The 17,183-nt window shown below is 41.1% G+C and overlaps 1 protein-coding gene across 1 annotated transcript; it reads left to right on the top strand.

Annotated features, from left to right (window-relative positions):
- Positions 1 to 9,742: 9,742 nt before the first annotated feature.
- Positions 9,743 to 10,714, top strand: LOC110298741 (olfactory receptor 52B2). Its single transcript, XM_021168158.1, has one exon. It carries the CDS (start codon positions 9,746 to 9,748, stop codon positions 10,712 to 10,714), a length of 969 nt encoding a protein of 322 aa, XP_021023817.1. The 5' UTR covers positions 9,743 to 9,745.
- The last annotated feature ends 6,469 nt before the right edge of the window (positions 10,715 to 17,183 follow it).

Genomic DNA, 17,183 nt, shown 5'->3' with positions numbered 1-17,183 from the left:
GTGTTCTCCTGTATTTCTTTAAGTGAGTTATTAAAGTCCTTCTTGATGTCCTCTACCATCATTATGAGATATGCTTTTAAATCCGGGTCTAGTTTTTCGGGTGTGTTGAGGTGCCCAGGACTGGGTGGGGTGGGAATGCTGGGTTCTGATGATGGTGAGTGGTCTTGGTTTCTGTTAGTAAGATTCTTATGTTTGCCTTTCTCCATCTGGTAATCTCTGGAGTTAGTTTTTGTAGTTGTCTCTGGTTAGATCTTGTTCCTCAGGTGGTTATGTTAGCCTGTATCAAAAGACCTGGGAGACTAGCTCTCTCCTGAGTTTCAGTGCTCAGAGTACTCTCTGCAGGTAGGCTCTCCTCTTGCAGGGAAGGTGCCCAGGTATCTGGTGTTCGAACCTGCTTCCTGGCAGAAGTTGTGATCCACTCACAGAGGTCTTAAGATCCCATGGAGGATCCTGTGTATACCTTACGGGTGTCAGCAGACTCCACGCCCAAGGTACCCCTGTGCTGGCGTGGACCGGAAGGGACTTGTGCCTCTGATCAGGCCGGGTTTTCTGCTTCCCTAACTAATGCAGTCTCAGGTCCCGCGCGATTGGATTGGAGCAGATGCTGTGTTCCCCTCACCAGAGTTCTTAAGATCCCTTGGTGGTCCTTATGGGTAGCTGGCGGGTGTCAGCCGACTCTGTGCCCTAGCTACCCCGGTGCTGTTCCCCCCCCAGTCATTTCTTTGGGCTGCTTTTCTAGCCAGCTGTTTTCTTTCCTGTGTAAGTATGTCGTTGGTTGTAAGTATTCTAAACAGCAACTCTTTATTTTACATTAGAAATATAGCATTCTAGGCTGATGTCTTTTAATTTTATTTGTAGTCTCATTTATCTTGAAGGAAATCTAAATTTTAATAAAAGCACATGTAGGATATATGCTTTTTGTATATGCTTTATTATGTGTTCTCCTCCCCTGAGGTTGTAAAGGCACTGCTATTGACTCTCAACAACCTTCAGGTCCTGAGATATCAATCATTTCCTGATTCAGGTATAAGCTAAGCATTTGTACGTATATCATCTTAGTGTGGAACTAGATGCCATGATTTCTACGTTATGTCCGATATGACTGATGAATGAGTAGCTTACTTATGATAACCAAACATCTAATAAATCCGAATTTAAATTTAGGTCAGTATGAGTCCAGAATGGATTCTCTTAATGACAGCATGTTTCAGGGTTATGTGAACTTAATAAAACGGAATCAGCTTGGGTCTCATCATGTGTTCCTGGAGTAATCTCATTTCTCCCCAGCTTGCACTTCCTTTCCTCATAACAACACTCTGTTTGAGATTGAAGGAGCAACCCCAAGTGCTTTGCTTGAAATCAGTAGGCAAATAAATGGCTTATCTTCTGTCTTCTGTATTTACTTGACTATGCTCACATCTGCTCAAATTATACTTAAAGAATCTTCTATATTATGGTTCCTGTCTATGAGACACTTGCATTTTCTGCCTGCACTCTGGAATTCTCTTTTGAATTTGATGAAATTCTCCCTGTTGAAGGCAAACAGATATATCTTCTAGCTTTTCTAAAATTCTATGCAGTACCCCCAATTCCCTGTCTAGCATCTCTTATCACCTCCTTTCCTTGACTACTGAACAGTGTAGACATTCTGCAGAACTGGCTGTCCTGAAACCATGGGGGTCGGTGCTGGGTAAGAGGCATTGAAAATGTCAATTTTTTCTGTTTTCACACTACTCAAATGCACATCTTTTCCAGCCTGCTTCTTCCACTTCCCCATGGGCCAAGTTGTCCTTTTCCAGTTCTGATGGGCGGGTATAGAATCACAGAGGTGTGTGGTGCCTGAGGACAGGTAGTCCTCGAGTTCCTTCAGCTGTCTGTGATTGCTTTTGTGTTGAGTCTTTTATCACAGAACCTTTCCACTTCCTTTTCTCTGGAGGCCTTCACTGAGGTCCATGAGAATAAGCTTGGTTTGCCTAAGTTTAAAATCTCTTATCATCTGATCGTAACTGTAGCCAGGCTGTCCCCTGGTCCTGTTCTTGCTGTTCAGTGTTTCCTTTTTATTTTGCTAGGTTGTTTGCTTTTAAATCATCCAAAAATATTTAAAAATGTTATTTATTTATTGTCTCTCTTAACACAGATTTCAGAACTGCTTAGTAAATAAAAATAAAGGCATCTAAAGACCAAATTAATAACAATCTCTTTCCATCTCGTCCTTGTATGAGCAGCTCCTCTATGCCTAAGATACTTCTGTTAATATCTCACATGCCCTCCTCTCACTCAGGCTGTGAATATTAATGAGTGCTGTCTTTATAGCAAGCACTACTCTTAGGGACTTGACAAGAACATATTTCAGACCTTCAGGTCAATAGATATAACTTTTTCTTTCTGAGGAGCTCTTTTTACTTTATTTAAAGAGAAGAAGCCTTTATGTGGTGAGACAATACAAGATAGATTGGTTTTCTTTTCCTATGAAACACTGCTGCTCAGACAGCCGAGTGAATTGTTTCAGTTCATGTCTTGAAGTGCCCACACACTCACGTGGGAATGGATGGTCCTAGCTGCCGAAACTTAGACCCATTAGTGCACAGGGCCACAAAGTCCCCTATGCAGCAGTTATAGAAAACCCCACTTTTATATATCGCATCCTTGCACACCTCTAAAAATAGAGTTGGTCAAACATTTTCCAAGTGGTTTTATATATAGTATATACACATTTGTATATACATACCTTTATCACATGTTGTTCAGAATTTTAAAAATGTACCCATTTATCACAAAAATCATAATGAAGACTGGACAGTGTTTTTCTCATTCTGGAAATATGAAGCTCAGTGACCATAGCCTTGCAAGCCACCGGAGACTGGTAATCCCTTCTGCACAGTCATATTTTTGCAGTAAGCCTGGCAAAACTGCTTTTCCAGAACAGAGGGGCAAGTAACATGAAAGAAGCATACCTTACTCTCCTTAGCAAATGAAATCCGAGAAGGCTCTTCATGTGAAAGCCCTTGAACAACCGTTGCTTCATCACCAATAAAGCTACAATGAAGGATGCATATTCTGTCACCTCATTCTGTTGAGTCAGTTTCATTAACTTCTTTTTTTTAAAAGACCTATTATGTTTTAAATTTATGTTTGCCTGTACATGTACATACAGAATCCAGAAGAGGACATTGGGGCTCCTGAAACGAGTTACAAACAGCCTGCGAGCCTTCATGTGGGTAGGAGAAGCCAAACCCAGGTCCTCTGCAAGAGCAGTAAGTGCTCTTAATCACTGAACCTCCTCTCCAACCCCCAAATTTCTGTTCTTAATAATATTATTTTCTGCCTATGCTTACTTCAATTAATTTTTAACATAGCACTCCTAATAAATATAAAGTTTGTTTTCCATTTTTCCCCTGGCTTCTTGGGCTTGGGAATGTGGATTACTGACCTGGGACCTTTTCTTTTCTAATGTAGGTTTGCAGTGCTGAAAGAGTTCTCTTAGAACTGATTTTAGCTATGACTCCACACATTCTTCTGTGCTATTCTCAGTCTTTGCATGTATACACAGGGATGGATAGCTGGGTCATGTAGTTGATTACTTTCAGATGATGTGCATAGTGTATACCAGTTTATACTTTCACCAGCAAGAAACAGGAATCCATTCTCCATTCCTCCATATCCTCACCAGTGCTTGCCGGTGTTTATTTTTCTGAGTGTCATCACTCTGACGGGGTGAGGTGATCTCAAAATAGTTTTAAGTTGGTCATTTGCATTTCTCCTTTTGAGAACTGGCCATTCAGTTAATTAGCACATTTATTGATTGGATTGTTTGGTTCTTCAGTGATTACTTCTTGCAGGTTCATTTATTTTTCAAGACAGGGTTTCTCTGTGTAGTCCTGGCTGTGCTGGTACTCACTTCTGTAGACCAGACTGGTCTCGAACTTAGAGATCTGTGTGCCTCTGCCTTCCAAGGTGTGCGCCCCGCCCCCCGCCCCCCTTCCCCCCCCCCGCCCCCCTCCCCCCCTGCTAAATGCAGGTTTTATTTATTTATTTTTTTTTCTTTTTGAAACATGTTCTCATGTAACCCAGGGTAGTCTTGATCTTCAAACTCATATTGTAACCAAGTATACTGGGTCATACAGTAATTTGATGTTTTGAGGAACTGGCATGCTGATTGCAGAGCAGTCATGTCAGTTGGGATTGTCAATTACAAAGCATAGTCTCTAACACTCTGGCCAGAACTTGTTATTTTCTGTTCTTTTAATCTTAACTTAAATTTTTAATGGTAGCTCTCCTAATGAGTACACAGTGGTATCTCCCTGTAGTTTTGATTTGCATTTGCCTGATAATGATCATGAACTTGTACATTTTGCTTTTAATGGTGCAAGAATTTTAATCAGATTTTCCTTAGTGTTGTCCTTTTTCTTTGCGATTACCTCGAGGTATTGGCCCTCCAGGGTTACTTCATAATTAGTTGGGGACTGAGTTTATGACTGAGTCTGAATACTTTATATATCCAGTTTCAGGATTTTATATTTTTCCCTTGATGAACTATTTAGTTCACTCTCAGCCTCTATTTTTTTTTTTTCATCTGAAAAATGGATATGATAATAGTGCCTTTGATCATTGGATTATTTTGAGTATCAAATGATACAATTTGTGCTAAAAACTCAAAATAGTGACAGGGATATGGTAAACAGTTCTCCCATCTGAATGTTAGTATGTTATTTTGTTGCTAGGATGTCCAGTACTGCTCTTATATTGTGTCTTTTTTATTTCCTGGTGTTACTAATCATCCATAGAGTTACTGTTCCTGGAGGCACCAGTGGAAAGGCTTTCCTTTCCCCTGAGGTTTGCTGGACTCATGCTCTGTGATCCCAAAGGTGGCACTGATAGCTGCCTCTAGGAGAAGAGTGCCCATGGCCTCTCAGTATCTAGCTATAAAGGTCTTGCACAGACTTGGAGCAGTGATACCCACATAAACCAACGTGATCAGCATGCAGACTTTTTTCCTGTTGTTCCTCTCTTCTCAGAATGAGTGGTTCTTTCACTTATTTCAGTCCCTCAGCTGATACTGTGATGTAATAGGTGAGTGTAAGAATGCTGGCAGCAGAAGGAGGAACAGGAGGAGATGTGTGTGTCTACAAAGGGCAAAGACTGAGGTGGGTAGGAAGTGCATGTGGGAGAAAGTAAGTAGACAAAGTGTGTGAGAGAGGGACCACACCACATCAGAATAGACGGGGAGACATCACTGGAACTTACAGCGGCGGACAATGGGGGAAGTAGAAATGAGAGTCCAAAGAGGGGATGGAAAGTCCCAGGAGGCTGTGGTGGGGAGTCAGCTCTTGGTAAAGACTTGAAGGCAGCTGAGATCAGACTGTAGGAGGAAAGGGGTGTCAGAGGACTCCTCATAGAAATGACTTACGTTTTGACCATTGTCTCCTTTTGGTGGAATAAAATACTAGATAAATATTAATATACCAGTTTCATAGGTTATTTATTCAAATATTTCCTAAATGTCAGCATGACAGACTCTTTCTTAGTGCCACAAACTCCTAAAGTGAGAATTCCTTAATTGTTTGTTTTATTTATTTTTGTTATTTTTATGTGTGTGTAACATATGTATCATGGATGCTGCATGTATGGAGATCAGAGGAGGACTTTTGGGAGATAGTTCTCTCTTGTGAGTTCTGCAGATCTAAATCAGGTCCTGAGGCTTGTGTGGCAGGGCTTTTGCCCACTGAGCCATGGCATTAGCTCAGGTGAGAACTGTTCAGGACATTTATTCCTTGGTAATTTGGGAGTCTGGTTTACTCAGCTTCTAAACTCATTCTGTCCACTCTCTTGAATTTTGGAGAGCAGATGTAGACACAGGGAGAGAGGTTGCTTATGGAGCAGCCGCGATTCTGGTTTATCACAAGAGCACAGAAGTAACCATCCCACATGACACACTGGGTCATTCCAGTTTGAACACAATCCCCAAAATACTTATAGAGGGTAAAGCCAGTAGGTAGGTGGCCATTTTTCTTGAGCAGCTTATTCATTAAAACAAACAAACAAACAAACACACACACACAAACAGTTATGCTGAGTAGCAGAGGGTATGAGATCCAGGGCTTAGAGAGACATCAATAGAACATATAAATTTTTGTTAGGCAGAAAAAATAAATTCAAGGGATCTATTTTTCACCATAGTGGCTGTGGTTAATAAGAGCATATTATCTATTTAAAATTGCTTTGAAAGTAGATTTTAAATGTATGATGTGAAATATGCATAATACTTCACTTTATTAGCTATGTTGTAGTAATTTATATGTATATAAATATATAGTATATGTGTATATATAATGTTGTATACTATACATGAACTTTTATTTGTTAAAAATGACTTACCAATCCTCTAAAGATGTGGTAGAGAGTCAGGGACTCTTGGTGTCTCTGCAGTCTAGCTAATGATTGTGACCATGGGGCATGCTGTCTGAGTGCCTATGGGCAGGAGTGAGGACTAAATCTGAATTTGTATCAATACATTAAAAGGTAAACATTTTCCAAATTGCAAACTTTGCCCCATTAATGTGTCCAATTAATGCATGTTAGTGAGGACAGTTAAGGAAAAATGAAGTTCTGAGATACAACTCACAGTAAACCTGCTATAACGTACGCTGTTGTGTCTGACAGATGCACGGCTTCGGTGTGCAGGTAGAGAGTCTGAATGGTGGAAAACACTTGAAATACGAAAGGCATTTACAAGGAAGATGGCAAATTAATACGTGTATTAATAAGTGTCCAGGTGATTCAGCTAGGCAAAAAGCAGCTCATGTAGTCACCTAGCAGTTCCATAGGATGGGATGTATGAGTTCATCCTGTTATATTATTATGATATAAAGTCTTCCAAATTCACACTGTAGAGATACAAAAGGTCTCTGTGTAACTCCAGATGGAAGGAAGGGACAATGACAGAGTCTGTAGAGAGGTAGGACTCCACATGGAGAAGGAAAAGAACAGCCTTGGACAGGAGCCATAGGACACCTTGGTTCCAAGCTTGGATGGTTTCCCTGTGGCTCCCACTTCAGCTTCCTTGTCACTGTAGCCACCCTTGTCATCCCACCATGTCCTAGGAACTTCTGTGAATTACAGGGACAACATCTCTTTGTTTCTGCTGAGACATATGGTTATTTTTTCAAAGCACTTGTTTGAAGTCTGCTGAGTTGTTTGGTGCCAGGCTGAGCCTGTGGAAACCCTGAGTCTGGGTCTAGGCTTGGGTTCTGAGACATCAGGGTCACCTGAGAGACCTGCTTGCCAGTGACTCTCTTCTCTCTGGAGCTTCTTCTGTTCAGTTTCCTCCCCTTTCCTCCCGGGAAAGGTGCTTCATTCTGTCCTCTCTGGGTGAAGAATAGGGCCTCAGCTCAGTGTTCACTCGAGCGTGGTGCTCAGGTGTTTTGCTTCCAGGATAAGTGCAGGAGGGTGATGTGTAAACAAACAACAATGATAACAGCAACAGCCCCAACATCTCAGCATGCTGTCCAGAGAACTCCCTAACCATCACAGTTACCCCTCACAGCTGATTACTGTCCTCTCATTGCTGAGGAGAAAATAGAGGCACGGAGGAGGAGCGTGACCCTGTAAGTAAGTGCTCCCACCCAACACTTTCCGTCATTCTCACAGCTCCTGGTTGCTTCTCTACCATTCTGGCTCTCCTCTTTTGTAAAATTGCTCTAATTTTCCACTAGAGCCTTGGGGTGTGCTTTCTGTGAGACCACATGTGCTTCTTCACGACTCTCATTCCTATGTTCAACAGTGTGAGCCTAGAGCCTGCCAGTGTGGTTTGGCACAGAAACAGCAAGGCTGAGACTGCACTCCTCAAACAGTGAAGGACAGTCCTTTCCAGTCAGCTTTCAAGAATTCCATCAACAGCTTCCCAGGCCTTTGGCATCTCAGTCTTGTGGTTATACCATATAGTTGCAAGAGGAGAGCAGGGGCTAATTAGGGGCTTGTATCTAGCACATACTGCTTTATTTTTAAAAAAGAATAAATTACTAAGTAGCAGAGTTGGAAAAAGTTGTAAAGATTTAAATACCAGTATCTTTTCTTCAGAGAAAAGTGGGTTAGTTTTCTGGTGTGGCTTTTATTTCTATAGACTTGAGGAAGATCCTTCAGACCAGAGGCAGCGCTGTTCCAGCACACCTGCCCCTCGGTGCTTATCCCAGCAATGCTCAGTGTCTCCTTCAAGTGCATACTGAGCACTCGTTTTAAGGGATCTGGCTTGAGAGGTATTACATGACCAGTCTGCCTGGCTGTTACCTGTCGGGATCTGGTTCTGCTCTCTCCCTGGTATTCACTTGTAGTTCCATTGTTCCTTCCTCAAAGCTGGTTGAGGTTCGACCCAGTACATTTCCACAGGCGGGAGGATGGACTCTTGAACTGAGGATTTTATTCCTTTGCATGGCTTCTTCCATAGGGCTCCTGGCACATGTTTATCAGGATGTCTGTCTAGTTTTTATGTCTTGATTCTTTATTGTTTTGATTCTTTATTTTCTTATGGCATTTTGTTTGTTTGTTTGTTTATTTATTTATTTGAGATAAGAACCTATTCCCTAGCTCTGGTCTGCCTGGAGCTCACTGTGTAGGCCAGGTTAGCCTCAGATTTGTGCCCATCCTCCTGCCCCAGCTTCTGGAGTGCTGGGATGACAGGCACATGCCACCATGCCTAACCCATGGAGTCTTCACCAAGGTCCTGTATGCATTATCAGTAGTGACCTTTTCTGTAGTCCAAATAGCAGACAGATAATTAGCTTCAGAGACTAGAGTTCTATGAGTGTTAGATGAGGATTTAGAACACCTTTTAGTAACAGGGAGACTTGGTTACTTTTGGGGTGAAGGAACAAGTAGGGAGAAAGCTATGTTGGAGCTAGTGGAGGGCAGGGAGACAGAATTGACGATTCTCTCTTGTTAAGACAGTTTGTCCAGATGAGGGCTCCATGAGATTCAGGGTTATGTGGATAAGGAGATGTAGAACTGATCTGAGGTGTTTGTGTGGAACGTTTTGAAGTACAGGATCATGAGGAGAGTGATGAAAATCGCCCCTCCAGTTTCATTGGCTGACTCCTATTTACTGCCTTCAGGGAGGCTGTGAATCTGGGCCAGGGTGGACAGATCCATCCCTTAGTTGCCTTCCAGTGTCCACCTGACTCCCCATGTCCATCACAGGGAGTCATGAGGACAACCGTTCTGAGAAATGCTCCAGGTAATAAGTGGATAAACAATACAATTACATATAATTGAGTTTCAAGACATTTAGTTAATATGTCTTCAGGAAGGAGATATATTAAGAACACATTACAGAGTGGTGTGTTTTGAGGAGCTATTTTAAGGCTAAGATTGAGTCAAGAGGAAGGGGAGAGAAATTTAGGTAAACACAGAATAAAATGTTGTGGATGGAACAAGTACAAACTAAGTGGCAGATATTTGTGCTTATGTGAAAATGGTAGAATTAATGTTAAAAGATGGGGGTGGGTCAGATCACTGGGGACAGGATAAATACAGGCAGGTATAACTTCTATTGGTTCTTAAAGCACATTGCTTTAAGTACAGAAACTATACAAATGAAACACTCAGGGCCAGAAACTATTCCAACACCCTAGCCACTAGCCTCTAGGTGAACTTTCTCTTAGGAGCTCAGCAGTTCACAAGTTCACATCTATCTTTGTGCCTCTGCATTGCACTCAAGAGTTTTTTCTGTTCCTTCAGCAATATAGTGAGCATCATGATTCATAGCAACATCACCCCCATCCACCCTGCATTTTTTGTGCTAGTTGGCATCCCTGGGTTGGAGGCTTATCACACCTGGTTGTCTATACCCCTGTGCCTCATGTATGTCACTGCAGTCCTTGGAAACAGCATCCTGATAATGGTGATCATCACAGAACGGAACCTTCATGAACCCATGTATTTTTTCCTCTCCATGTTGGCCATCACGGACATCTTACTGTCCACCACTACTGTGCCCAAGGCCCTCACCATCTTTTGGCTCCATGCCCACAACATTGCCTTTGATGCCTGTGTCACCCAAGTCTTCTTTGTCCACACAATGTTCGTGGGGGAGTCGGCCATCTTGTTAGCCATGGCCTTTGACCGCTTTGTAGCCATCTGTGCCCCACTGAGATATGCAACAGTGCTAACATGGTCCACAGTTGGGAGGATTGCTCTAGCCATTGTTATCAGAAGCATCTGTATTATCTTTCCTGTGATTTTCTTGCTGAAGCGGCTGCCTTTCTGCCGAACCAACATCGTCCCCCATTCCTACTGTGAGCACATTGGGGTGGCCCGCTTAGCTTGTGCAGACATAACTGTGAACATCTGGTACGGCTTCTCCGTGCCCATCGTCATGGTCATTGTGGATGTGATTCTCATTGCTGTGTCGTACTCGCTCATTCTCCAAGCAGTGTTTCGCTTGCCCTCCCAGGATGCTCGGCACAAAGCTCTCAGCACCTGTGGCTCACACCTCTGTGTCATCCTCATGTTTTACGTTCCATCCTTCTTTACTTTACTGACCCATCGCTTTGGGAGAAACATTCCCCGACACGTGCATATCCTGCTGGCCAATCTTTATGTGGTGGTACCACCAATGCTGAACCCCATTGTCTATGGAGTGAAGACTAAACAGATCCGGGAGGGTGTGGTCCACTGGTTCTTGGACATCAAGACTCTGTGTTGTTCTTCACCTTTGGGATGACTGGTCCCTGTGAATCTTCATATCCAGCTTCACCAAGGAGCACAGATCTTCTGGACAGAGAAGATTGTCTTTGTTTCCTTCTCCCTGGCTCTGCACATTTCCATTTTCTAATTGTCCTCCTTTCTCTTTCTCATGTTTAATGTTTGCTACCCACCTCATACATTTATCCTTAAAAACAAGAGATGGTTAACTGTACATTTCTCTGATATGAGCATTTCACTTTCTCAGTAACTGATATATCAAAGGAAGTAAGGCTATAAATAAATGAATATAATAAACATTTAATATATGAAGAGGATCTGCTATTTTAAAGTCCTTTAAGATGGCTTTTTTTTTTTTTTTTTTTTTTTTTTTTTTGGTTTAGAATCAAGTAAGCATGACTTGGTGGCTCATGGCTATAATACCAGCACTGAGGAAGCTAAGGCAGCAGGGTTGTTCTGGGTTTGAGAACAGCTTGGCTTACTTGTCAGTTCAAGAATTATCTGGGTTATAAGCAAAAGTCTGTCACAAACACCAAACAAAACAAATACAAGTTTTTTTTTACTAACTTTTATGGTGTTTTTGGAAAAAAAAAGGCCACATATGTCTTTCTCCCTTCTGGGAAATTGTCTCATTCTTTAAATTTCAACCTGAAAACTACTTTGTCAGCAGGGTGGTGGTAGCGCACACCTTTAGTCCCAGCACTTGGGAGGCAGAGATAGGCAGAGGCAGGGGTTGGGTATTGGGGTCTGAGGAAATTACCTTCTCTGTCAAGTCTTTCCTATTTTCTCCAGGCAAGCCACGGCTCCTACTTTTGCCTGCCTACTTCATCTCATAAGAATCTCTACATGTGCAGAATTAGTAGTAGTAAGTTGCTCATTTCTTTGTAACCAGAAATGACTGTGTGGTGGTTTGAATATGCTTGGCCCAGAGAGTGGCACTATTAGGTGTGTTGTTGTTGGAGTAGAAGTGGCTTTGTTAGAGAAAGTGTATCACTGTGGGGGTGGGCTTTGAGAGACCTTTCTCCTGACTGCCTGGAAGCCAGTCTTTTTCCTAGTGGCTTTTAGATGCAGGACTCTCAACTCTTCCTGCACCATGCCTGCCTGGATACTGCTTGCTCCCAACTTGATAATGATGGACTGAACCTATGAACCTGTAAACCAGCCCCAATTAAATGTTTTCCTTTATAAGAGTTTCCCTGGTCATGGTGTCTCTTCACAGCAATGGAAACCATAACTAAGACAGACTGTAAATGTTTTGAAACCAGAAGAGTATGTGTCTTCCATATTTATACCATTACATGTGAAAAATATCTAGCATTTGACAAATGGGAAGTAAGTGAAAGTACAATGACTTCCTGAACTCAGAACACAAATCTCTAGGATGCCCTGAAATGGCCAACAGCATCAGTCCAGTGATGCTTTAGCATCACCAAGGTAAGTCAGTTGCTTTATGCAGCTGTTACTTCTCATACCCTGGCTCTAACTCAGCACTGGGCAGGGAGACATATGGCATGCCTGGCTCTTCTACCTGGATCCCAAAAGCCCCTCTGTTGTGTTATATGCAGTGGTGCTTTTTTTTTTTTTTTAATAATTTGCTCAGATTAGCAGAATCGTAGTACTCCTTAGGACTCACATTTTTGTCTCCCTGCTCCTTCATACTTATCAAGAAAGCTCATGTCCATTTCTTCATCTCCCACCTACACTGTCACTGTCTTCAGACATACCAGAAGAGGGCATTGAATCCCATTATAGATGATTTTGAGCCACTATGTAATTGCTGGGAACTGAACACAGGATTCCTGGAAGAGTAGTCAGTGCTCTTTTTTTTTTTTTTGGTTTTTCGAGACAGGGTTTCTCTGTATAGCCCTGGCTGTCCTGGAACTCACTTTGTAGCCCAGGCTGGCCTCGAACTCAGAAATCCGCCTGCCTCTGCCTCCCAAGTGCTGGGATTAAAGGCGTGCGCCACCACGCCCGGCTGTAGTCAGTGCTCTTAACCACTGAGCCATCTCTCCAGCCCAGGAACTCTTGTTTTTAATTAGATGAATTCTTGTTTCTTCAATTTAAAAAAAAAGACTCATTATGTGTATTGCTGTTTTGCCTGCAGGCATGCATGTGTATCATATGTTAACAGAGGCCAGCATGCAGCGTCAGATCTATAGGGACTGGAGTTATAGATGGTTGTGGGCTACCATGTGGTTGCTGGGAGTCAAACCCATGCCCTCTGCTAGAGCAGTCCAGTCTCTTAACTGCTGAGACAGCCATCTCTCCGGGCCCCTTAGTGAGAGTTTTGAGATGTGATTGAATTACAATGGCTCTGATTTTATCAGTGAATTCATCCACTGATAGATTTATAATCTGATGAAATTATTGGGAGGTGGCAGAGACCATGTCTTATTCATCACTATAGTTTCAGCATATTAGTATAAAGCTAAATTTCTCTCTCTCTTACTCTTTCACATATATGCTCTTGCATACGTGTTCTTAGTTCTTTCTGATCTATTGTTTCCTCTTTATTCTACAAATGTCTATGCATATTGAAGCTTTGTGGGTATAGGTGGTATCCTAGTAATCTCCACATTGAGCAGGAGCATCTCAGACTCACTGATGCCTGTGTGCTGGTGATCTGGAGTCATGAGCAGGTGCAAGTGCAGAAACAGCAGGAAAGATTCCACTGGTTTCTGAGCTGGTGATCTCTGGAGACTGGCTCTGCTGGGGTTTGCTTCTGTCTAACCAAACCAGATACTCTCTACAGAACACTGGGGGAGAAGCTGTCTCTTGACCCAAAGGACTCTGAGATGAGATATAAATATCACCCTACTCCACTTCAGAGCCCATACCACATGTGGAGGAAGAACTTTCTTTTCAGCTTGGGTAAATTTCTGGGCTGTTTGGTTTTGGAGTTTTTAGCTTTTCCCTGCATGATGTTGATTTCAATAGGATCTTTTATGCCATCTGGGGAGTGAGCTATATTAAATGTATTCATTTTGACATCTTTCTGTGTTGTGCAGGAATGGGAAAAGAGAGTTATTTTCCATAGAATATTAAAGTAGCTTAAATTGTTGAAATATTGAAAGCAAGCAATTAAAGATTACAACTTTGGGTTGCTTAAAACATTTTCACTGCTACAGAATTAGGATTCATTATAATTTTACTGGCTTTAATGGAAGAAACTCACAAAAATAATTGAAAAATAAAGAATTAGAACCAATTTAGTCATTATACTTCATAAATGCATGAATATGGGTTTCTCTTTTCTTCTCCTCTCATGCTTCAGATACGGCTCTGTATTGTGTTGTCACACACTTAGATAAGTGTTAGATAAGTACTTCAAATTTTGATCCTTCATTTGTTGTGGAGCTTTACTTAAGTTTTTGCTAAAATATCATTTCTCTTGCTCTATGGATTTTTTTAAACAGAAGATAAGTTTCTTTCTCATTTTATCTTAGGCAACTTAGCACCTGGAAGCCCAACCTGTAAAATGACCCTTATGATGTCTTGAATCCTTATGTAAACTTGATACAGGAACATGTGTGTGTGTATGTGTGTGTGTGTGTGTGTGTGTGTGATGTTTACATGTGTGAGCATGTCCTTGTACATGTGCAAAGATCAGCAGACATTCCATACCCTGTCTTGTCACTGTCTGCCTTATTTCCTTGAGGCTGTCTTTCCCTGAATCTAGAAGCTAGGCTAGTGGCCAGCAAGCTCCAGTTATGCTCTTGCGTCCAACCTCTGTAGTGCTGGGATTGTAGACTTAGAAGGACCATGCCTGGCTTTTTAAATGCATAACAAGCAATTTTGCAACTGAGCTGTCTCCCCAGTCCTTAGATTTCTATTTAGAAACAGAATTAAAGACAGTTCCTGTGTGCTCAAGCCAAAGTGGATTTGGGTTTTCTGTTGCTTATAATGAAGTATAGTGTGCCTCACAGACAGAAATCAGGTTTCGCATCTGGATCTACAACTAGTTTTTGTTTACTTAATTACATGCCCTGATTGACACTTCTTTGTGTATATATGTGTGTGTGTGTGTGTGTATTTTCACATCTGTAGAGGTACACATGTGTGCATGTGTGTACATTAATGTAGAGATCCGATGTCAACTTCAGTTGTTTTTCCTCAGAAGTCATTTATCTTTTCTTGTGAGACAGAGACTTTTACTGAGACCTGGGGCTTGCTGAGTAGTGTGACTGGTCTCCAGCAAACCCTAGTGATTCTCCTGTCTTCACCTTTAAGCAAAAGTATTGAAGTCCATGTCAGAATACACAGCTTCTTATGTGGGTGCTGGAGCTCAATTCAGAACCTCAAGTGCTTTACAGACAGTTCTCTCTCCAGTTAGTAGACATAACAAACAAACAAACAAACAAACAAACAAAGAAAAAATTAGAAACAAACCATTTCATTGCAATATACTGCCCTAGGGTGGTTATGATGTTATACAGCCAAGAATGTAGATGTCTGTAGATTCTCTTGCTGTTGCTGTAATTTCAGAAAGTAGATGGCAGAAGTTACTGAACAAAAACATTTGCAGAATTAAAACTTTTAAAAGTGCTGGACCATAGTAGAGCATGTCTTTAATCCCAGCACTCTGGATGCAGAGACAGATAAACCTGAGTTTGAGGCCAACTTGGTCTACAGAGTGAGTTCCAGGACAGCCAGGGACTGAAACTCTGTCTCAAAAAGGCAAAGCAAAGCAAAGCAAAGCAAAGCAAAGCAAAGCAAAGCAAAGCAAAGCAAAGCAAAGCAAAGCAAAGCAAAGCAAAGCAAAGCAAAGCAAAGCACCATCACCAACCTCCCCATACCTAAAAAAAAAAAAAACCAAAAACAACCAACCAAAAACCCCAAATAAACAAAACAAAAAAACAAGACAACAAAACCCTAAACCAAAACAAAAGCAAGCAAGCAAGCAAGCAAGCAAGCAAGCAAACAACAACAAAATAAAATATTAAGTGTTTAAAAGCTGTTGTCAAATTACTGTCCAAAGTGGCCACAGAAAGTTACGTATCTCCACAGGGAGCTGTTTCCTTACATTTTTAAGAGGACAGATTTCATTTCTTTACATTTTATGTGAATTTTCATTTCTTTAAATATTATGTGATTGAACATCTGTTCATATGTATAGTCTGATTTTATATAGTATATATTGTCCATTTTGATTCTTTGCATGTTTAAAAATACTTCTTTATTTATTTTCACCAACCTTTATTATTTCAGGACGCTAATCTACTTTTCTATTGCAAGCCTTGTGTATATCTTTCTTCTAGAATTACTTTTTTTTAATAGCCTCCATTCTGTTTTTACAAAACTGTCAGTCACTTGTTACTTTCTATGGAATTTGGTTCTCTTATTTTATTCAGATGTTTCAAATGCCAAAAATGTTTTATCTTAAAACACTCATTTTAATTTTACATATCCTTGTAGTTTTGCTGTTTAGACATCTGGAATTTCTATTTGTTTACCTAACAAATTGGGAAATAATCTTATTCGTTCATAAAAATAACCTAGTCAAATATCCCAATGTCATTAATTAAATAGATTGTTTTCCTCCATTGGATTGAAATTGTAAGTTCCAAATATATTTCTATTAGTTGCTTAGATTTCTGTTAAGTTGTACTGATTCCTTCACTAACAGTAATTAGTATTGATTTTGTGTTTCTCTGCTAGGCACTATGTTTGGCAGTCTGTATAGCATATTTGATTTAATTCTGACAAGAAAAGTATGAATAATTCAACAGTAATCATTCCAAAGTTTTAAGATGTAAAAAACTCGTCTTAAAAGAAAATCAGTAACAAATTGTCAGAGACCTAGGATGTGAGCTGAAGAGGGCTTCCTGGGTGGTAATGTATAGGCTATAAGCTAGGACATCTTCAAAGTAGAAAAATTTGTTGTAGGTGAGGAAAGTGTTTGCCAAAAGTGATGAAAACTGGAAAATTCAGGTTCTGAGTGGAGAGCAGGTAACACGTAAATTAGCCTTAATAATGTGTCTAAAGCTGGAAAAAAAAGAGAGTAATGTAGGATTGTGGAGGGTTTTCTATGTTTAAAAAGTTTTGGATTTATCCTATATATTGATAGGGTTCTTAAAAAACATAGGGACTAGAGAGATGGCTCAGTGGGCAGGAGTGGTTGTGAAAGCAGGCAGACCTGGGTTCAGATTTCCAGGACTCATGCAAATAATTGGGCATTTCTGTAAGCACCTGTAACTCCAACATTGGGAGGTAGAACAGGAGGCTCCTGAGAGTTTGGTGTCACATACAACACACACATACACACACACACACACACACACACACACACACACACATGCATGAACACAAATAGCACCCACCCCCATACCTCACATACAACAAAACAAAACAAATCACAGTAAGCATTTTGTCACCAAGGCTATATCAGATCTGCTGAATGGAAAGGGGTGAGAATGTGAAGCCTTTCCTAGCATAGGAGAAACAGGTGAATTATCAAAGCTAGGGAAATACTTATGTGGAACACGCAT

Source organism: Mus caroli, chromosome 7, assembly GCF_900094665.2.
Source record: "Mus caroli chromosome 7, CAROLI_EIJ_v1.1, whole genome shotgun sequence".
NCBI lineage: Eukaryota > Metazoa > Chordata > Mammalia > Rodentia > Muridae > Mus > Mus caroli.
The sequence above is the reverse complement of the archived record's forward strand: the minus strand, read 5'-3'. Positions and strand labels throughout refer to the sequence as shown.